This window comes from Dendrobates tinctorius, unplaced genomic scaffold (assembly GCF_039654945.1).
Source record: "Dendrobates tinctorius isolate UK_male_01 unplaced genomic scaffold, ASM3965494v1 ptg000069l, whole genome shotgun sequence".
In the NCBI taxonomy this organism is placed as follows: Eukaryota; Metazoa; Chordata; class Amphibia; order Anura; family Dendrobatidae; genus Dendrobates; species Dendrobates tinctorius.
In genome coordinates this window covers 26,293,111-26,316,547 of record NW_027361737.1, presented here as the reverse complement: position 1 = coordinate 26,316,547, position 23,437 = coordinate 26,293,111, and the positions used below count along the sequence as shown (strand labels likewise).

The window sequence follows — 23,437 nt, the reverse complement described above, 5'->3', positions numbered from 1 at the left end:
AAGCCACGTGTGTACGAGGTGTAAGGAGCGGAGCCGTGCGTGTACGAGGTGTAAGGAGCGGAGCCGTGCGTGTACGAGGTGTACGGAGCGGAGCCACGTGTGTACGAGGTGTACGGAGCAGAGCCGTGTGTACGAGGTGTACGGAGCCACCTGTGTACGAGGTGTAAGGAGCGGAGCCACCTGTGTACGGAGCGGAGCGACGTGTGTACGAGGTGTACGGAGCGGAGCGACGTGTGTACGAGGTGTACGGAGCAGAGCCGTGTGTACGAGGTGTACGGAGCGGAGCGACGTGTGTACGGGGTGTAGGGAGCGGAGCGACGTATGTACGAGGTGTACGGAGCGGAGCCACGTGTGTACGAGGTGTACGGAGCGGAGCCACGTGTGTACGAGGTGTACGGAGTGGAGCCGCGTGTGTACGAGGTGTATGGAGCCATGTGTGTATGAGGTGTACAGAGCGAAGCCACGTGTGTACGAGGTGTACGGAGCGAAGCCGCGTGTGTACGAGGTGTACGGAGCGGAGCCACGTGTGTACGAGATGTAGAGAGCAGAGCCACATGTGTACGAGGTGTAGAGAGCAGAGCCACGTGTGTACGAGGTGTAGAGAGCAGAGCCGCGTGTGTACGAGGTGTAGAGAGCAGAGCCGCGTGTGTACGAGGTGTATGGAGCCACGTATGTATGAGGTGTAAGGAGCGGAGCCACATGTGTACGAGGTGTACAGAGCGGAGCCACGTGTGTACAGAGCGGAGCCGCGTGTGTACGAGGTGTACGGAGCGGAGCCGCGTGTATACGAGGTGTATGGAGCCACGTGTGTATGAGGTGTAAGGAGCGGAGCCACGTGTGTACGATGTGTATGGAGCGGAGCCACGTGTGTACGAGGTGTACAGAGCAGAGCCACGTGTGTACGAGGTGTACAGAGCAGAGCCGCGTGTGTACGAGGTGTACGGAGCGGAGCCGCGTGTATACGAGGTGTATGGAGCCACGTGTGTATGAGGTGTAAGGAGCGGAGCCACGTGTGTACGATGTGTATGGAGCGGAGCCACGTGTGTACGAGGTGTACAGAGCAGAGCCACGTGTGTACGAGGTGTACAGAGCAGAGCCACGTGTGTACGAGGTGTACAGAGCAGAGCCGCGTATGTACGAGGTGCACAGAGCAGAGCCGCATGTTTATGAGGTGTACGGAGCCACGTGTGTATGAGGTGTACGGAGCCACCTGTGTACGAGGTGTAAGGAGCGGAGCCACCTGTGTACGGAGCGGAGCGACGTATGTACGAGGTGTACGGAGCGGAGCGACGTGTGTACGAGGTGTAAGGAGCGGAGCCACCTGTGTACGAGGTGTACGGAGCGGAGCGACGTGTGTACGAGGTGTACGGAGCGGAGCCACCTGTGTACGAGGTGTACGGAGAGGAGCCACGTGTGTACGAGGTGTACGGAGCAGAGCCGTGTGTACGAGGTGTACGGAGCAGAGCCGTGTGTACGAGGTGTAAGGAGCGGAGCCACCTGTGTACGGAGCGGAGCGACGTGTGTACGAGGTGTACGGAGCGGAGCGACGTGTGTACGAGGTGTAAGGAGCGGAGCCACCTGTGTACGAGGTGTACGGAGCGGAGCCACGTGTGTACGAGGTGTACGGAGCGGAGCCACGTGTGTACGAGGTGTAAGGAGCGGAGCCACGTGTGTACGAGGTGTACAGAGCGGAGCCACGTGTGTACGAGGTGTACGGAGCGGAGCCACGTGTGTATGAGGTGTACGCAGTGGAGCCGCGTGTGTACGAGGTGTACGGAGCGGAGCCGCGTGTGTACGAGGTGTATGGAGCCACGTGTGTATGAGGTGTAAGGAGCGGAGCCACATGTGTACGAGGTGTACAGAGCGGAGCCACGTGTGTACAGAGCGGAGCCGCGTGTGTACGAGGTGTACGGAGCGGAGTCGCGTGTATACGAGGTGTATGGAGCCACGTGTGTATGAGGTGTAAGGAGCGGAGCCACGTGTGTACGATGTGTATGGAGCGGAGCCACGTGTGTACGAGGTGTACAGAGCAGAGCCACGTGTGTACGAGGTGTACAGAGCAGAGCCGCGTGTGTACGAGGTGCACAGAGCAGAGCCGCATGTTTATGAGGTGTACGGAGCCACGTGTGTACGAGGTGTACAGAGCGGAGCGACGTGTGTATGAGGTGTACGGAGCCACCTGTGTACGAGGTGTAAGGAGCGGAGCCACCTGTGTACGGAGCGGAGCGACGTATGTACGAGGTGTACGGAGCGGAGCGACGTGTGTACGAGGTGTAAGGAGCGGAGCCACCTGTGTACGAGGTGTACGGAGCGGAGCGACGTGTGTACGAGGTGTACGGAGCGGAGCGGAGCGACGTGTGTACGAGGTGTGCGGAGCGACGTGTGTACGAGGTGTACGGAGCGGAGCCACATGTGTACGAGGTGTACGGAGCAGAGCCGTGTGTACGAGGTGTACAGAGCGGAGCCACGTGTGTGCGAGGTGTACAGAGCGGAGCCACGTGTGTACGAGGTGTACAGAGCGGAGCCGCGTGTGTACGAGGTGTACGGAGCGGAGCCGCGTGTACGAGGTGTATGGAGCCACGTGTGTACGAGGTGTAAGGAGCGGAGCCACGTGTGTACGATGTGTACAGAGCAGAGCCACGTGTGTACGAGGTGTACAGAGCAGAGCCACGTGTGTACGAGGTGCACAGACCAGAGCCGCATGCTTATGAGGTGTACGGAGCCACGTGTGTACGAGGTGTACAGAGTGGAGCCACGTGTTTACGAGGTGTACGGAGCAGAGCGGTGCGTGTACGAGGTGTACAGAGCAGAGCCGCGCGTTTACGAGGTGTACAGAGCCACGTGTGTATGAGGTGTACAGAGAAGAGCCACGTTTGTACAGGGCGTACAGAGCAGAGCCACGTGTGTACGATGTGTATGGAGCCATGTGTGTATGAGGTGTACAGAGAAGAGCCACGTTTGTACAGGGCGTATGGAGCGGAGCCGCGCGTGTACGAGGTGTATGGAGTGGAGCCGCAGGTGTGCGGAGCCGTGCGTGTATGAGGTGTACGGAGCAGATTCATGTATGTACTTGGTGTACGGAGTGGAGCCGTGCGTGTGTGAGGTGTACGGAGCAGATTCGTGTGTGTATGGGGTATGCGAAGCGGAGCCGTGTGTATACGGAGTGTAGCCATATGTGTACGGGATGTTAGGAGTGGAGCCAAGTGTGTACGAGGCATACAAAGCGGGCTTTTCCCACGGACATAGGAGTACACAGCGGAGCCCCGAGGAGCACTTTAAAACCCGCACATGACGGTCCACTGGAAGTGATGTGCTGGAAGCTGACCGGAAATGAGGTAATTTCATGAGGAGATTGTGACGGAACCAGGAATGCAGATCCATCACCATGTCCTCCTCCGACAGCAGGATCGCCTTGGAATCGGGGATGCCGGCCATGTGAGCGTATCATGATATGTCCTGCACCAGGAGGCTCAGGTGGGCATTACAATGGGAGCCGGGCTGCTATAGTATCTTTATAGAATCTTTCTTTCTCTCTGTTTCTTTCTCATTCTGTTTTGTCTTTCCCTCTCTTTTTCTTTCTCTCTGTTCTTTCATTCCCCTTTCTTTCGCTCTCTGTTCTTTCTTTCCCCTCTTTCTTTCTCTCTCTCTGTTCTTCCTTTCGCTTTCTCTCTGTTCTTCCTTTCTATCTGTTCTCTCTCTGTTCTTTCTTTCCCCTCTTTCTTTCTCTCTCACTGTTCTTTCTCTGTCTAATTTTTATTTTTTTCTTTCTCTCTCTGTTCTTTCTTGCCCCTCTTTCTTTCTTTCTATTTCTTTCCCCTCTTTCTTTCTTTTCTTTCTTTCTCTCTTTCTTTACTTCCTTCTTTCTTTCTCTGTTCTTTCTTTCTTTCCCCTCTTTTTCTCTGTTCTTTCTTTCCCCTTTTTCGCTCTCTGTTCTTTCTTTCCCCTCTTTTTTTCTCTCTCTCTGTTCTTCCTTTCTCTTTCTCTCTCTGTTCTTTCTTTCTCTCTGTTCTTTTTTCAGTCCCCTCTTTCTTTCTTTCTTTCTTTTTCTCTGTTCGTTCTTTCCTTCCCCTCTTTCTTTCTCTCTGTTCTTTCTTTTTTCCCCTTTCTTTCTCTCTCTGTTCTTTCTTTCCCTCTCTTTCTTTCTCTCTCTCTGTTCTTTCTTTCTCTCTCTAATCTTTCTTTTTTCTTTCTCTCTCTGTTCTTTCTTTCCCCTCTTTCTTTCTTTCTTTCTTTCTTTTTCTTTCCCCTCTTTCTTTCTCTCTGTTCTCTCTTTCTTTCTTTACTTCTTTCCTTCTTTCTTTCTCTCTGTTCTTTCTTTCCCCTTTTTCTCTCTGTTCTTTCTTTCGCTCTCTGTTCCTTCTTCCCCTCTTTCTTTTTCTCTCTCTGTTCTTTCTATCTGTTCTCTCTCTGTTCTTTCTTTCCCCTCTTTATTTCTTTCCCCTTTTTCTTTTTCTCTATCTGTTTTTTTTCTGTCCCCTCTTTCTTTCTCTCTGTGTTCTTTCTTTCTCTTTCTTTTTCTCTGTTCTTTCTTTATTTCCCCTCTTTATTTTTCTATGTTCTTTCTTTCTTCCCCCTTTCTTTCTCTCTCTCTCTGTTCTTTCTTTCTCTCCCTGTTCTTTCTTTCACCTTTCTTTCTCTCTGTTCTTTCGCTCTCTGTTCTTTCTTTCCCCTCTTTCTTTCTCTCTGTTCTTTCTTTCCCCTTTCTCTCTCTAATCTTTCTTTTTTTCTTTCTCTCTCTGTTCTTTCTTTCCCCTCTTTTTCTTTCTCTCTGTTTTTTCTCTTTCTTTCTTTACTTATTTCTTTCTTTCCCCTCTTTCTTTCTCTTTTCTTTCTTTCTTTCCCCTCTTTCTTTTGCTCTCCCTCTGTTCTTTTTTTCTGTCCCCTCTTTCTCTCTCTGTTCTTTCTTTCCCCTTTTTATTTTGCTCTCTCTGTTCTTTCTTTTTTCTTTCCCCTCTTTCTTTCTCTCTGTTCTTTCTTTCCCCTTTTTCTCTCTCTGTTCTTTCTTTCGCTCTCTGTTCCTTCTTCCCCTCTTTCTTTTTCTCTCTCTGTTCTTTCTTTCTCTCTCTGTTCTTTCTATCTGTTCTCTCTCTTTATTTCTTTCCCCTTTTTCTTTTTCTCTATCTGTTTTTTTTTCTGTCCCCTCTTTCTTTCTCTCTGTGTTCTTTCTTTCTTTTTCTTTTTCTCTGTTCTTTCTTTATTTCCCCTCTTTATTTTTCTATGTTCTTTCTTTCTTCCCCCTTTCTTTCTCTCTCTCTCTGTTCTTTCTTTCTCTCCCTGTTCTTTCTTTCACCTTTCTTTCTCTCTGTTCTTTCGCTCTGTTCTTTCTTTCCCCTCTTTCTTTCTCTCTGTTCTTTCTTTCCCCTTTTTCTCTCTCTGTTCTTTCTCTCTCTGTTCTTTCTTTCTCTCTCTAATCTTTCTTTTTTCTTTCTGTTCTCTCTCTCTGCTTTCTTTCCCTTCTTTCTTTCCCCTCTTTATTTCTCTACTTCTTTCTTTCTCTCTGTTCTTTCCCCTCTTTATTTCTCTCTCTGTTCTTTCTTTCTTTCCCCTCTTTCTTTTGCTCTCCCTCTGTTCTTTTATCTGTCCCCTTTTTCTTTTGCTCTGTTCTTTCTTTCCCCTCTTTCTTTCTCTTTCGGTTCTTCCTTTCTCTTTCTCTCTCTGTTCTTTCTTTCCCCTTTTTCTTTCTTTCTCTCTCTGTTCTTTTTTCTGTCCCCTCTATTTCTCTGTGTTCTTTTTTCTTTCTCTTTCTTTTTCTCTGTTCTTTATTTCCCTCTTTACTTTTCTGTTCTCTCTTTCTTTCCCCTTTCTTTCGCTCTCTGTTCTTTCACTCTCTGCTCTTTCTTTCGCTCTCTGCTCTTTCTCTCTCTGTTCTTTCTTTCCCCTCTTTCTTTTTCTCTCTGTTTTTTCTTCTTTCTCTCTCTGTTCTTTCTTCTCTCTGTTCTTTCTCTCGCTGTTTCTTTCTCTCTCTCCTTTCTTTCTCTCTCTGTGTTCTTTTTTTTCTCTCTCTCTGTTTTCTTTCTTTCTTTTCCTTAGTACCAGTCAGTGTGCCCACAGTACCAGCCACTGTGCCCTCAGTACCAGTCAGTATGATCAGCAGGGCTAAATAGGTGCTGTTGGGAGTGGACATGGGTGTGACTAGTTGTAAAATGGGTGCGGTCGGGGGGCGTGGCCTAAAATTTGCAGTGGCGTGCTACGCGCCACATGCTTTGTCCCTCTTTCCCTTCTTCAAAAGTTGAAGTATGTTTCTTTCATGGTATAAAAAGTAGAAATGTGCCTTCAGGAGCAAAATCATCTTCATGCATGACAATGCACCATCTCATGCTGCAAACAATACCTCTGAGTCATTGGCTGTTATGGGCATAAAAGGAGATAAACTCATGGTGTGGCCACCATCTTCCCCTGACCTCAACCCTATAGAGAACCTTTGGAGTATCATCAAGCAAAAGATCTATGAGGGTGGGAGGCAGTTCACATCAAAACAGCAACTCTGGGAGGCTATTCTGACTTCATGCAAAGAAATACAAGCAGAAACTCTCCAAAAACTCACAAGTTCAATGGATGCAAGAATTGTGAAGGTGATATCAAAGAAAGGTTCTTATGTTAACTTGTCACGTGGCCTGTTAGAATGTTTTGGAGTTAAATAGCTTTTTTGTTCAGTGAATGTAACCTCCTAATGCTGCAATTTCCACAAATGAGTATTTTCAGTTCTTTAAAACATATCAAATGTTTAGAAATTCTACTGTGCCTAATAATTTGGAACAACGCAATTTGAGTTTTTATTCATTTTGGAGATTATACTGTTATCATTGGGAGATTTCTTCAATAAAATTTGATGTATAAGCTAATGGGTGATGACTTATTAGGCTGACTGTCATTTGCACCGACCACTTAGGAAAATCGGAGAAAAATATCATTTGCATAATAATTTGGAACATGGTGTATAGGAGCAATATTTATGTGCACAGTATGTGGCAGCATTCTACAATAAATGCCAGTGATATGTGTGTATACACTAGATGAATGTATTATTTATGTGTATCGTATACCTCAGTATTATTCATACATCTGTTTTATGGAGGATTGTTTGTGTATATATTTTTAGTATATGGCTGCATTATTTATGTCTTATACGACCATGTGTACATTCTAGTGATGTAAACACAATTGTAAAAAGGTTTTGTCATAAATGATGGGGTCAGGAGGGAGACCCAAGCAACTTCTACATCAGGGCCCAACCAAGAGCAACCAGGGGAAAAAAAATCTGTATTTGCAATACTAGGATTCATGGGTAATAATAATAAAAATCATCAGCAAATTATGATATGGCAAAAAATACGACTGCAGAACATAGGGAGAAAAGACCTGAAAACTGATAATATGAGATGGGATCACAGATTAGGGTTTCACAAAAATGCTAACACTGCAGCTTTTATCCAGGGGACTGAAGAGGGTAACGGGGTGAAAGTGACAGCAGTTGGTGTATTCACAGTGGTATATGTGGACACATAAAACATGGTAATGAGCCCCATATGGGGGACATAAATCTTTCTATCATTACAGCAGTCTGCAGCCCCCTGTTTCCCCAGCTGAAGGCTCTCTGTAAATGTTCAGGAACCTATTTAATATAAAAAAAAATCCATCTTGTATCTCTGATTACATGTATGATGTATTCTGTCCAAAGGGAAGGGCTGCAAAAATGTAGAGGCTCAAAGAGTAAAGCTGAGCTTTTTAAAGGGAATCTGTCACCAAATTTTTGCTAGCTCATCTGAGAGCAGCATAATGTAGGGGCAGAGACCCTGATTCCAGTGATGTGTCACTTACTTTACTGGTTTCTGCAGTTTTGATAAAATCATATCTGCTGCATATCTACCAGATCTATTTGCGCTAGCTCTGTATAACCCCGCCCACAGCACTGATTGGCAGCTCTCTGTATAAATTGTGCATAGGCAGAAAGCTGCCAATCGGTGGTGGGGGTGTGGTTGGATTACATGGAGGCAGGTTTAACACTAGTCCTCTAGTGATAATCTCCTGCTGATGAAAACTACACTAAGCAGCCCATTAAGTGACACATCGCTGGAATCAGGATCTCTACCTCTACATCATGCCACTCTCAGATTAAGTAGCAAAAACCTGGTGACAGATTTCCGTTAAGATAAAGTTGTCGGGGAAAATAAGGGTCTGGACGTTTAAACTTTTGTTCTCCAGGAGATAGGCAGAGCTGTATGTTAGCGACTCTCTTTAGTCTCCCCATTAAACATATAATTTGCGTAAAAATTCTTGAGCATGGGAACGTTGGGACAGATGTCTGTTGGAGAAATGAGTATTTGGCCAACACACATTGCATGTGTATGGCACACAGTAAAACTGGCTATAGAAAGAAGGAAGCTCCCACTTACTCTTAAAGAGCAGAAATGTGAATTCAGAAACTGACAAAGGGATGACAGAGTCATTTAGATTACACCACGGACACAAGAGATGAAAGGGGTGCAATCAAAAGTGTTCAACCACCAGGTTTATTAGCAAAGTTTATAAACTTTCTGCTGTTTGAAATAAACCAATCAAAAAAAGAACAATTTAACAATTTAAAAATCTCAACAGAACTAATATAACAAGTGGTTTATCCAAATTCAACAGACAATGCCACTTGTAATGACTACTAAAGTCTTCCAGCTCACTAACATTTTTGGTGGTCATGAGAATGGTCCAAGATAGGAGGATAGTTCATAGTTCAATGCCTTGCTCAAACAGGCTGTATGTCACTGTTTCAATAAAATCAGTGTTTTATCAGCAACAGATTATCACTACTGGAATAGGTGTCTCATGCCCTCTAGTGAACTGCTCAATGTAACCCAATCCACACCACTAATTAGCAGATTTGTGTTAATGCCGAGTGCACACAGAAAGCTGCCAAACAGTGGTATGGGTGGGTTTATATAGAGCTCAGCATTCTGAGCACTGCTAGATCTGCAGCGGAGAAAAGCAGGGATTGTATCAAAATAACAGCATGTAGACCAGCAAGTGACACAGCCCCTACATCATACTGCTCACAGATTTTATAGCAGAAATCTAGTGACAGATTTCCTTTAATCCCTTGAAGTTATGATTATAATATATATATAAATATATATATATATAAAATGTCTGTGTGTTTTATAGTGACAGGGACATGTCGGTAAGACTTGCACAACAGAGATGAGAACTATTATAGAAATAATTTCTGAATGGTATGGTTACAGATTGGACATTTTAAGAACAGTTGTGTTGCTTAGCAATCAGTCGGTGATTAAGCTCTGCAGAATGTAGCGAGAAATGAATGCTCCATATTATGTCTCACTGCTTTACATGTCATCTCTGGTTATAGCTTATTTTAGGTGTCATTTCTGCTTCTTCTTGGGTTGTACGGTCATACCTTCTCCTCAAGGCTGGACACCATGGATGTCAGCTGGTTGAGTTTACTCATCATGCTACTCGTGCTCGAATCACCAGGAAGCTGTAAAGATCACACATAATACTAGTTACTCATAGATCAAGGCCATACTAACAATACCGCATGCAAACTGCTATATCTACCGCTAATGTGGAGGCACCTCAAGCTACGCTAGTAGAAGGAGATCACTGGGGCTAGAACAGGGCAATAGACAGTATAATTAGTCTGTTCCGACATGTAAACAGCTTATATACTGTATTATAATCACGCTCCCTAAGGAAGGAGTTACCCTCTGAAACGCGCGTCGGGGTGGGCCGGTATACCACCTACAAGTCATCTGCAATTTCACCGCTGCATTCTGCATAGGTATTTACACCTTTCTATGTATTAACGCTGTGATTCAGTTTTGTGATTCTGGGATGCAACCGGTGTAATTGGATTTATTGCCTTTAATGGTACCTCATCTTATTTTGGGGATATTTTGTAGCATAATTCCATTATGATATATTAATATTATTATTTTTTACATATCAATGGTGGCTTTTACCGGCTCTTATAAGGATGCTGTTTGGATTTGTACATTTTACCCTTTCCATGCCTTATCCTGATTTTTTGCTAATAAAATTTTTCTGATATTTGTACTTTTTCGGTCCACATGTCTGTGCTAGTTTGTATATATTTACTGTACTAATTTAAGATCAGAGGCTTTGGGCAATGATTCTGTTTTCTCATCCAGTCCTAAATTTCCTGACCTCGGAGGAATAACTTATTGCCACTCCACAAAGGTCATGACAACTGAGAACCTTACATGACCAGTTATTCCCCAAGCATCAAAATAGGAAGCCAAAAACGGTGGAATAATTTTAATTCAGTGCCGTATTCTGGATCTCTGTAATGGTACCTGTTATACCACACCACACACATGGCATCAACCAACACTCATTGCAAGGGATTTTATGTTGCATCGACATAAAAGGGTATGTTAGGCCATAGGTTTCTTTGTGGACTTTTCAGGCTGAAAAATCAGTGTAAAAAATTCTTTAAAATGCCTTTTGGCATGGGGATCTGCTTGGTGCCTTTGTGTGTTTTTCATCATTGACAAAACATGACAATATTTGGCCGGTACATGAGTGGGACACTATCCATCAGCAGTTATTGCAGTGTGGACTGAGAGAACTTTTTCTCCAGCTCTGCTCCCTCTCTGCTCACTTCTTGTCTTACCTGCTGATCCAACCTGGCAACCAGACAAGTTTTTTTTTGGATTAAAGGGGTTGCACACTGTCAGGAATGGAAAGGTGGCCACTAGAAATGAGTGGATCTTTTGAAATTCAAATTCGCTGGCTTGGTCAAATTTGCAAAAAAATATGTAAAAATAGCTGCACAAATCTTGACAATGGAAAGGTTGAAAGGGCACAAAAAATACAAGTAGGGGAGAAGAGAGAGGAAAAAATACTGCTGACTCTAAGAGCTTACAATCTACAGAAAAGAGAAAAGACCTTGCTGGCCATAAAAGCTTACACTTTACATTAAAGAGAGAAGACCCCGCTGACCATAAGAGATTACACTCTATAGGAGAGAGGGGACTCCGCTGAGCATAAGAGCTTACACTCTATTGGAGACAGAGGACCCCGCTGACCATAAGAGATTACACTATACAGGAGAGAGAGGACACTGCTGTCCGTAAGAGATTACACTGTACAGGAGAGAGAGAGAGAGAGAGAGACACACTGCTGACCATAAGAGCTTACACACTATATGAGACAAAGAGGACCCCGCTGACCATAAGAGCTTACACTCTACAGAAAAGAGAGAGGACCCCACTTATCATAAGAGCTTACACTCTACAGGAGAGAGAGAGAGGACCCCGCTATCTATAAGAGCTTACACTATATAAGAGACAGGGGACTCTGCTGACCATAAGAGCTTACACTCTACAAAAGAGACAGAGGACCCTAGTACTGACCAAAGAGTTTATACCAGTGTATCCCAAACTCCAGTCCTCACGGACCCCAACATGTCATGTTTTCAGGATTTCCTTAGTATTTCACAGGTGATGGAAGTATCATCAAGGCATCAGGAATTCTCTCACATGTGTAACACTATGGAAAACCTGAAAACATGACCTGTTGGGGGCCGTGAGGACTGGAGTTTGGGAACCAATGGTTTATACTCTACAGAAAAGAGAGAGAGAGGACCCTGCTGACCATAAAAGCTTACACTTTATAGGAGAGAGGGGACTCTGCTGACCATAAGAGTTTACACTCTAATGGAGACAGAGAGGACCCCGCTGACCATAAGAGATTACACTCTAATGCAGACAGAGAGGACCTCGCTGACCATAATAGCTTACACTTTACAGGAGAGAGAGGACCCCGCTGATCATAAGAGATTACACTCTATAGGAGTGAGAGAGAGGACTCTGCTGACTATAAGAGCTTACACTCTATAGGAGAGAGAGAGGACCCCGCTGACCATAAGCACTTTCTGACTGCAGAAGAGAGAGGACCCTGCTGACCATAAGAGCTTACACTTTATAGGAGAGAGGGGACTCCGCTGACCATAAGAGTTTACACTCTATTGGAGACAGAGAGGACCCCGCTGACCATAAGAGATTACACTCTACAGGAGAGAGAGGACCCAGCTGACCATAATAGCTTACACTTTACATGAGAGAGAGAGAGGACCCCGCGGATCATTAGAGATTACACTCTATAGGAGCGAGAGAGAGAGGACTCTGCTGACTATAAGAGCTTACACTCTATAGGAGAGAGCGAGGACCCCGCTGACCATAAGCACTTACTGACTGCAGAAGAGAGAGGACTCTGCTGACCATAAGAGCTTACACTTTATAGGAGAGAGAGGACACCCGTGACCATAAGAGCTTACAGTCTACAGAAAAGAGAGAGGACCCTACTGACCATAAGTGTTTACACTCTATTCGAGAGAGACAGAGGTAATTCCTGACCATAAGAGCCTACGCTCTATAGGAGAGAGAGAGAGGACCCCGCTGACAATAAGAGTGTACACTCCATGGGAGAGAGAGAGAGAAAGGACTCTGATGACCATAAGAGCTTACACTCTATAGGAGAGAGAGAGGACCCCGCTGACAATAAGAGCTTACATACTGCAGGAGAGAGAGAGAGAGACTTACCCAGTGACTCTGGAGATGGAAAATGACTGCCACACAAACTGTGCTCCACTGGGAAATGCTAATCTGTGATGGCCCTGGTACTGACCACCACTGTACAAGGTATGAGAATCTGCTAGATGTCATAGCTGCAGGGTATTGTGGGTAGGCCTGTGCAGCAACAAAGACATTAGCCCACTCTCTGATGCTTCAGCAGTGTGGGAAATGGTGATGAGGACATTTTTGCGTGATACCGTTAGTTTCAGGAAATTCAGATCGATCCGCTCATCTCTAGTGGCTGCACATTCGCTATTAATTTGTATGTGATCCCTAAAAACTGCATAAGTGCACATCCTACTGACATGCAATTAATGTCCCAAATGAGAACCCATAACCAACTTTTCATTTCCCTGTTTTAAAGCCTCATCACTTTCATGATTTCTTTTCATTGTCATTGGATAAATACACATTTGCAAATCTATGGCCTGAAAACCAATCGGAGAGGTGGATCCCATTATATTCAGCCATGTCAATCCTCTGAGAGCTGATCTATCCAAACTCGAGGAAGAATGGTACCTCTTATGTACACTGATCATATGTAGCAATCTATCAGGAGAGGCGAGAGTTTTGTGCTGCTGGGCTCAGCTCATAGAGGATTGCCTAGACCAGATACAATCGTACCCATCGCTCATCTATGAGCCATTTAAAAAAATGATAACGAACTGAAACTTCATGATAAAGAACCTCAATACAGATAGTGGTGTAACTTCATGGTTCAAATGCAAAATCTCCAACAAGGCCCCCGACTATCACTGATCTTCTCATAGTCAAAGTGACTTTTGGGCCTCTTTTGGCTCCAAGGTGTGAGACCGATTGCGACCCCTGCACCATTACGCTTCTGAACGCAGGTTCTGTCACACCCGCTTTTTAAGTAGATTAAAGTTTACATTTTGCTCAGCGTGTGATGGCGCTGACATCAGCAGTGATTTAACTTTTCCTATTACTATGAGTGAAGGAGGTGTGATGCTGGGTCTTGCACCATACACACTATGTTAAACTTACGGGGGAGCGCTGCCTGAATCCGGGGGAGAACTGGGGTTCAAATGCGCTCTGCAGGGATTCCAGCGCCGGCAGTGTACGGGTGATTTCACTAAGAGAACAATAGAAGTGTCAGACATTAGACCAATATACTGAAGATCGAGGTTCAGGTGAAAAATAGTAGTGAAAAGGTGACATCATAGCTCCTTGACTTATTACACGAAGGTGAGAGTATGTGACAGGGCCTTAAGGAAGGACTATAAATCAGCCATAACTGGCAATAGGTGATTAACTCATAGGCCCAGGGGTAGAAATATTCCTTCCATGGATGGCAGAGGACAGACGACTTACGGAAAAATAATCATTTTGGGCTGTTCAATGGGTGTGAGACATGGAGATGCTGGTAGATGAAACGAGCACGCTGTGTATGAGATGCATCACACAATGACATGAATTCTAGGAAGGGAAAGGGGCAAAAAGAAATTGAAGAAGGAGAAGAGATGCTGCACTTCCCCTTACCTCAGACAGCTGCCACCAAACTCGTCTGCCGCTGCCCCCTCCTTTCCATACCTTTTCTTTGTGCTGTGATGCTTGGCTGTCTTCCCTCTGCGCGCAGTACAGTAAGAAGGAGGGGACAGCAGGGAGGCAGACACCCAAGTAAGAGGAAGATTTCATTTGCAAGAAAGATATTCTTACATGTACAAGAGCTCTCCTTATCCCATGGCCCTACATTATGTCGCAGAGGAAGGCAGCGTATCAGTAACTGCTCTGACAGACACTCCTGTAAAGCATCTCTACAATGGCAGGATGAGCCACTGAAGGGCGAGTCTGTCCCAGATGTGCAGAGATAGCGAGGGGAGGAGGCGAGAACTAAGGAAAGCTAGCAGAAATCTCCAGTCTTATGTTCTCTGTCATTGCCGTGTATGTATCAGTGTAGAATCTGCACTGAAGAGTTAAAACCACAAAATAGACATTGGCAAGTAAGAGAATATATACCCGTCTACCGGTCAGGGCACTAGAAAGTTGGTTTTAGCTTCTTACCTTTCCGACTTATTCTATTGTCAAGTTACGAATGCACAATTTATTACAAATATAGAAGAAGGCCTGACATAGACGATTTTCTGTTTTGCTTGTTTTTGCATTCCCATTATTTGTACCAAAACTTATCGTTTCTATTTGCACGCAGGTGGTGCATGTGGTTCGTGGACCCACTGTGCCATGGACCGGACCTACCCTGAAGGGGTGTGACTAAGCAGCTACCTTGGTGTTCGCTGGAGCCTCTAGTGGTGAAATCAGGCTTGTGGTAGCTGCCAGGTACCACTCCAGGGCAATGTCAGCCAGTAGCAGCTGACCACGAGTTGTCTCAGCTGTTAATCCAGATTCCTAGACAGGATAGAATGGCAAGTTCAAACTGTGCAGACAGAATGGCCTCTTAGGCAGGTTCAGACTGTGCAGACAGGACGGACACAGCAACAGGTTCAGACTGTGCTGTCTCCCGATAGTAGACGGGATGGCCACAGGGACAGGTTTGGACTGTGCCAATAGCAGGGTCACAGGGACAGGGTCAGATTGCGCAATCTCTGGACAGCAGACGGGATGGCCATAGGGACAGGCTCGGTCTGTGCCGACAATTTTACAGAGACAGTTTTAGACTGTGCAGAAAATTACATTGTATGATTTTTACATAATTAATTTTTATTGCATGAAATAAGTATTTGATACAATAGAAAAACAGAACTTAATATTTGCAAATAATCTTTGTTTACAATTACAGAGATCAGAAGTTTCCTGTAGTTCTTGACCAAGTTGCACACATGGCAGCAGGGATTTTAGCCCAGTCCTCCATACAGATCTTCTCCAGATCTTTCAGATTTCAGGGCAACATTGAGTTTCAGTTCCCTTCAAAGATTTTCTATTGGTTTCAGGTCTGGAGACTGGCTACGCCACTCCAGGACCTTGAAATGCCTCTTATGGAGCTACTCCTTAGTTACCCTAGCTGTGTGTTTCGGGTCATTGTCATACTAGAAAACCTAGACAATACCCACTTTCAATGCTTTTTCTGAGGGAAGGAGGTTGTTGGCCAAAATCTCATGATACATGACCCCATCCATCTGTGGGGAGGAGGACTCCCAGACAGTGAATGGGCAGGTACCCAGGGGACCGCCATCAGGGTTCCTGAGGGAACGATACTGGGAGGGCAGTAAAAGGAAAGACTTGACTGAAGTTGTCAGGGAAACGGGAAGGGGCAAGTTTAAAGGGAGCAGGGGGCGCACTGAAGTGGCAGTTGACAGAGAGCCGGACAACAGACAGGGAGCCGTGTGAGACAGAGAGAACCGAGGGAGCGGACGGTGTGTTCTGGAGAGACCGACAGGGGCCTGTGAAAGGAAAGCTGCGGACTCACCGACACGTGAGACTTGAGAGCCGGTCACCGGCGGCCGCTCCCCTCATACGGTCGCATACAGCCGCCCCCGCTGTTTCCCGCCCTGTTGTGGCAAGTCCACGACCTCTACGGACCGCTGCGACGACACACCATTCCTTTACAGCGGTCAGGACACTGCCTCCCTGCCTTCTCCCTCAGCTGCGGCCCTGTCATCACTGGGCCCAGGAGGCCCCACCTCGCTACAGGCGGCAGGAGAGGCCCCCGTCCGGTTTGCTAAGGGGCCCCAAGCAGAGGTTGGTGAACGGTTATATTTAGAGACTGCGTCATAACTCCGCGGTGGGACGAGAGCCGCAAGGAGACGCCTGTTGCGCCCCACCGGCATTGTTTCATCAGGGCCTGTTGTGCCCCACTGGCATAGTTTCTTCAGGGCCTGTTGCGCCCCACCGGCATCGTTTCTTCAGGGCCTGTTGTGCCCCACCGGCATTGTTTCTTCAGGGCCTGTTGTGCCCCACCAGCATTGTTTCTTCAGGGCCTGTTGCGCCCCACTGGCATCGTTTCTTCAGGGCCTGTTGTGCCCCACTGGCATAGTTTCTTCAGGGCCTGCTGCACCCCACCGACATCATTTCTTCAGGGTCTGTTGCGCCCCATCGGCATTGTTTCTTCAGGGCCTGTTGCGCCCCACCGGTATCGTCTCTTCAGGGCCTGTCGAGCCCAGTTCCGTCCCGGAATATCAAGGCAGCCGCATCAGCGACCCCTACGCGGCCACGCTTGTGATCCTAACAGACCCCCTGGAAGGATAAGTTTAATATAGGAGATAAGGACTCGTAGTTTGGTCATACGTGGCCTATAGCACCGGGGCAAACCGGGTTAATCGCATTACAATAAGGTAGTGTTGTTAGGATTGTTGAGTCCCTGCGTGGACTAGTTTGTTGTTAACACTTTTTGTTTGCTCAATATAGCCCCAGCGGCTACAGTTTTATAAAAGTTTATTCCACAAACCACACTCAGTCTCGTGTCTCGTCACTGCATCCTGCGAACCTGCTGAACCCTACACATCCTCCCTTCAATACGGTGCAGTTATCCTGTCCCCTTTGAGGAAAAGCACCCCCAAAGTATGATGTTTGCGCCAACATGATTCACGGTTGGGACAGTGTACTTGGCAGTGTACTTGGGGATTGTACTCATCCTTTTTCTTCCTCCAAACACGGTGAGTGGAGTTGATACCAAAAAGTTCTATTTTGGTCTCATCTGACCACATGACCTTCTTCCATACATCTTATGGATCATCCAGATGGTTACTGGCAAACCTCAAATGGGCCTCGACATGTGCAGGTATGAACACTGTGACCTTGCGTGCACTGCAAGATTTTAATCCATGAAGGTGTATTGTGTTACTAACTGTAATGTTTGAGACTTTGGTCCCAGCTCTCTTCAGGTCATTGAGCAGCAGTTTAGTTCTGGGGTGCTTCCTGACCCTTCTCAGAATCATCCGTTCCACACGAGGCGAGATCTTGCACGGAGCTATAGATCGAGAAAGATTGACAGTCATCTTGTGTTTCTTCCATTTTCTAATAATTGCTCCAACAGTTGCTGCCTTCTCACCAAGTTCCTTGCATACTGTCCTGTAGCCCATCTCCGCCTTGTGCAGGTCTACAATTTTGTCCCTGATGTCCTTAGATAGCTCTTTGGTCTTGGACATGGTGGAGAGGTTGAAGAATGATTGACTGAGTGTGTAGACAGGTGTCTCTTATACAGGTAACAAGTTCAAACAGGCTCAATTAATAAAGGTAATGAGTGAAGAATAAAAGGGCTTCTTAAAGAAAAACAAACAGATCTGTGGGATCCAGAATTCTTGCTGTTTGATAGATGACCAAATACTTATTTCATGCAATAAAATGCAATTAAATAATTTAAAAATCATTCAATATGATTTTCTACTTTTTTTATTTTTAGATTCTGTCTCTCACAGTTGAAGTGCACCTACGATAAAAATTACAGACCTTCACATTCTTTTTATGTGGGTGTAGTGTGAACATAAAAATTAATATTTTGAGTCCATATTGAAATACACAGAATGCATTCAAACCATGACAAAGCTGCATTACTGTTCATACATTTACAGAAAGACAATGTTCATAATGACAGAATCTGTTTACTCCCATTGTCTGAAGGTTTTTACCTCACAAATAGTCCTATGTTTAGTGTTTGTTATTGTAAAACATGGAGATTTATTTAACCTCTGTTTGCTGTTGATTTATATGATTCTTGGGAGATTTTGAGTTGTGTGGGCTTATTGCCCCCATTGTCTGATGTTTGCTTGTATCTCTGCTCCATCTTATCCCAAAGGCTGGCCATTGGAGGGCAAAGGTGAACCAGATTTACCACATAGTGCAAATCACTTTATAAGGCCAGAGAATAGAGATGGGCGAACCCAAACAGTAAAGTTCGGCGTCCGTACCGAACACCTACTGTTCGGGCACGGACACGGAACATGGACTTCACACTTCACCAGGAAGTCCGTGTTACTGTTCGGGTTCGGATGCCCGAACACTGGGTGTTTGTCACGCTGTCATATGCATGATAGCGCGGCAAATACCGCTTCTGATCGGTGAAATCATCCCCGCTGATCAGAGAGACACGATTCCCACGCTGTCAAAAGACAGCGTGAACACTCAGCTGTGATCAGAGGTATAAAGTTTACCTCCGGTCACTGGTGTCAGCTGATGGGACTACTCGTCCCATCACCTGACACCTGCTGCCGTTAATTACAGTGAGAGCAGGAGCGGCGGATTGGAGTGTTCATCAGCCGCTCCTGCACTGTAAATAAATAATTAAAAAAAAAAACTGTGTGGGTTCCGTTGTATTTTTGCTAACCAGCCAGTCAAAACTCACAGCTGGGGGCTGCAACCCTCACCTGTTAGGTTCAGCAAGGCTAGTTATCAAGAATAGAGTGGTCCCTATGCTGTTTTTTTATTTAAATAATAAAAAAATGGATTAGGGTCCCCTCCATTTTTGACAACCAGCCTTGCTAAAGCAGACAGCTAGGGGCTGGTATTCTCAGGCTGGTAAGTGGCCATGGATATTGGCCCCGCTATCCTAAAAATAGCAGCCTGCAGGTGCCCAGAAAAGACACATATATTAGATGCACCAATTCTGGCACTTTGCCCGGCTCTTCCCACTTGCCCTGTGGCAGTGGCAAGTGGGGTAATATTTGAGGGGTTGATGTCACCTTTGTATTGTCAGGTGACATCAAGCCCCGAGATAAGTAATGGAGATGCGTCAATAAAACGCCCCCATTACTAATCCCATAGTCACATTGTAAGAAAGCACAGACACCCAGAAAAAAATCCTTTAATTGAAAGATTGACACAAACTCCTATAATAATCTTAATTAAACCATACTTACGACCTCGCTTAATTCCACCGAAGCCCTCAATCTCTTGTAATAAAACTAAAATAAAAAACAACAATATACCATACCTGTCCTTCATTCTGTCCCACGTCATAATCCATGTCTGTGGGATAAAGTTTTCAACCTGGATGCTGCCACGATGCGATCGTCCAGGCTGAGAACCACTGGTGACTGAGCAGCTGCGAGCGCGGCCTCAGTGACTGGTGGTGACGTCATCGAGGTTACGTCCGGTCACTGAGGCTCCGTTTCCAGCCTGGCTGAACTGCAGTGACATCGGTGAGATCCCCGCTAGCACCGTGAGAAAAAAATCACTGTAAAGCGCGGAGGTGGATCGCTGAAGTTTTGGGGATGTGTGAGCTATAAATGCACAGGAAACTTGGTCAAAGTTGAAGGAAAAATGAATTCAGCATGTTATCAGCAAATACTGGAGGCAAATTTGCAATCATCAGCCCAGAAGCTGCGCATGGGACGTACTTGGATGTTCCAACATGACAACAATTCAAAACACAAGGCCAAGTTGACCTGGCACTGGCTACAGCAGAAACAAAGTGAAGGTTCTGGAGTGGCCATCTCAGTCTCCTGACCTCAAGATCATTGAGCCACTGGGGAGATCTCAAGCGTGCAGTTCATGCTAGATAGCCCAGGAATTTACAGGAACTGAAGGCTTTTTGCAAAGAAGAGTGGGCAGCTTTACCATCTGAGAAAATAAAGAACCTCATCCACATCTACCATAAAAGACTTCAAGCTGTCATTGATGTTAGAGGGGGCAATACACAGTATTAAGAAATGGGGTGTGTAAACTTTTGATCAGGGTTACTTGGATGTTTTGGGTTGTCATTATGATTTAAAAAGAGAAAACACAGTAGTTTGACAATAAATGGCTTCACCCAGTCACTAACCATGAGTGGAGAAAAATTTTTGGTGTTATCATTCATATTCTCTGAAAAAAAGTCCAAGAAAGCAAAAATTCTGCCGAGGTATGTAAACTTTTGAGCACAACTGTATATAACATATATATATATTTTTCTTTTTTTGCGTAAACTACAAAGTAAATGTGTCAACTTTAACTTTAGGCCTTTTAGAGATCATTTAATCTTCAACTTGCTAAACTGTTCACAATAACAGTAATTTTGACCAGGGGTGCCTACACTTTTACATGCCACTGCAACACAAATGGATGTCTTACCCCTGTGATCATCAGCAATAAGTAAAATGTGAGGGCAGCCCTGTTCTGTCCTTTTGGGGGTATTCTGCTGTGGGACCCCACATGGGTTGTCCTGTTTTATCCCTTCTTACCTCTCAGAGACTGAGAAAATAACAAACCGAGCTGTTACTCACCTTCTACAAGTCCAGTGCTGCCTCTCTGTCACTGACTTTGTTTTTATTGATTAGCTGCAGTGGTGACATCATTTTTACAGTCCTCCTGGGCTCAGTGGTTCCTGTCATTTACATCAAGTTTGCCACTGAACTCAGTGATTGGATGCAGCGATTCTGAGCACTATAGAGGTGGCGTCACCGCTGCAGCTGATCAACAAAGATCGGAGGAGCAGCAGCGGAAGTCATTGCTCTACTTGGGGAGGGTGAGTAAAAGGTCAGTGTATTATTTTATCAGTCTCTGCGCCTGTTGCGTAGAAGAAGTTACAGCAGGTTAACCCCTTTAAGAATGTTAACTTTTTAAAGTTTAATCCTAGAAGACACTCAACAGTGACAGATGAGGGCGATTCAGGATTGTTTCTTTTTTTGAGAGCATTAAAGTAAATGCATTGATTTTGGATTGAAAGTGAAAAGTACAAAGCCCATATGTACTTTGGGCTTCAGTTTTTAAACTAGAAGGGAGTCCATATAATTATCTTTCCTTTTACCTGTAAAGCCCTGTGCAGAGAGTCATCAGGAGCTTTTTGAACTGAGGGAGGTTCTGACATCCATTGCGCACCATCTCACAATCGCTGGTGACTTGAAGACCCAAATACTGACGAATTGCCTGTAAGTGTTCCTCGGGTATGCTGTAACAGAAATAGAGTTTTGTTAAAAATACATTTTTGTAACTATTGTAGTTATATAGCAAACCAACATAAAAATACTAAGATTATGTATAGAAAACATATTTGCATAGTGAGCTCAATAGATGCCTATACACAGGGCAGCCATCAGGGCATTACTGCCCTTACTGGCTTATGGGGCCTGATGGGCAGAGGGGGCCCGCAGCAGGCCCCCTCTCCTCTGCTTCCTGGGCCCCAGTGGCAGGTTTCTGCCGGCTCAGTAATTGCCCGTGCGTCTGAGTTTACCAGCTGCCAGCCAATCACAAGCCAGCAGCTGATGTCAGCGGGCACGTCACCAGGGTATGATGTCACTGTCACACGCTGGAACGACGCTGCGCATCTCAGATGTATCTAGTCAAGGACTTGGCCAGGTAAGGAGAACCTTTTTTTTTTTTTTTTTGCAAAGCTGCGGTATGAGACTGCATTATACCCCTATGGGGGAGCATTATATTCCTATGGGGGAGCATTATACTATGGGGGTGCATTATACCGCTATGGTAGAGCATAATATTGTGGTGCATTATATCCCTATGGGGCTGCATTATACCCCTATGGGAGAGCATCATATTATGGGGGTGCATTGTATACCCATATGGGGGTGCATCATACACCTATGGGGGTACATTATACCCCTATGCGGGAGCTTTATATTATGAGGGTGCATTATACCCCTATGGGGCTGCATTATATTATGGGGGTGCATTATACAATGGGGGTGCATTATACACTTATGGGGCTGCATTATACCCCTAAGGGGGTGCAATATATTATGGGGGTGCATTATACCCCTATAGGGGTGCATGATACCCATATGGGAATGTATTATACCGCTATGGGGGTGCATTATACCGCTATGGGGGTGCATTATACTGCTATGGGGGCGCATGATACCCTTGTGGGGCTGCATCATTATTCTCTGTATGTGTTATTATTCGGTCACTGTGGTGGTAATGTGTGATCTGGTCATGGTGTGGCAGTATTTGTCCCTTGTATGTCATATAATTAATTTTTAAAATTGAAAAATAAATAAAAATATACCTAAAATTGTATTGAATGTTTTAACAAATGTTTAATAAGTTACAGTATAGTAGGGCCCGGCCAAAAGAGTCTACCTTGTCGTAGTGGCAGATTAAAAAATCTTTTGGCCAAAACAATAGCTCTGTACTGTACTTTAATAGCTATGTACTGTATATGATCTGGTGATGGGAATGTGGATGGTTCGAGGGGTGGAGGTGGGCTAGGGTGGAGCCTGGGCCAAGGTCTCAAAGGGAGCCCAAAATATTTTGCCAGTATGGGGCCCCGAAATTCCTATTGGCAGCCCTGCCTATACAACATTTGTGTGACGCTTCAGAAAATAAAAGCATATATTTTCCCTTAACACATAATTAAAAACAGATAATGGACATACAAATTCAGATGCATGAAATACAGCTAGGTGAGCAATGAGACTATGTAAGGGTATGACAGGGACTGTCATATGCCTCTCCCCCTGAAAATCACTTTTGTAAAAATTATGTTTAAAAATGTGTTTTTTTTTGTATTTTCATAGCCATGTAAAATGTAAAATGCACAGAACCTGATGGATGCTAATGCATGCACTTCTTCTAATGTACAGTGAATAGGGAAAACAGAGATACCGTATATACTCGAGTATAAGCCGACCCGAGTCGAGCTTGCAAAAAAAGAAGACTGAGAAGAGTCTTAATAGATGTCTACAAATATCTCAAGGGCTGTCACATTGTAGAAGGATCATCTATATTCTCATTTGCACAAGGAAAGACTAGAAGCAATGGGATGAAACTGAATGGGAGGAGACAGATTAGATATTAGAAAAAACTTTTTGACAGTTAGGGTGATCAATGAGTGGAACAGGCTGCCACGAGAGGTGGTGAGTTCTCCTTCCATGGAAGTCTTCAAACAGAGGCTGGACAGACATCTGACTGGGATGATTTAGTAAATCCTGCTTTGAGTAGAGGGTTGCACCAGATGACCCAGGAGGTCCCCTCCAACTCTACCA

General features: G+C 45.2%; 1 protein-coding gene across 2 annotated transcripts in view; it reads right to left on the bottom strand.

The window, feature by feature from the left end:
• Window positions 1-23,437, bottom strand: part of INPP5D (inositol polyphosphate-5-phosphatase D) — a 221,960-nt gene that overhangs the window by 91,517 nt on the left and 107,006 nt on the right. For both annotated transcript variants that reach the window (XM_073581251.1, XM_073581250.1), the window contains exons 5-7: window positions 21,244-21,384; window positions 13,614-13,701; window positions 9,407-9,487 (exon numbers count right to left, since the gene is read on the bottom strand). In XM_073581251.1, coding sequence (XP_073437352.1) covers window positions 9,407-9,487; window positions 13,614-13,701; window positions 21,244-21,384 — 310 coding nt within the window. The remainder of the gene's footprint in view (window positions 1-9,406; window positions 9,488-13,613; window positions 13,702-21,243; window positions 21,385-23,437) is intronic.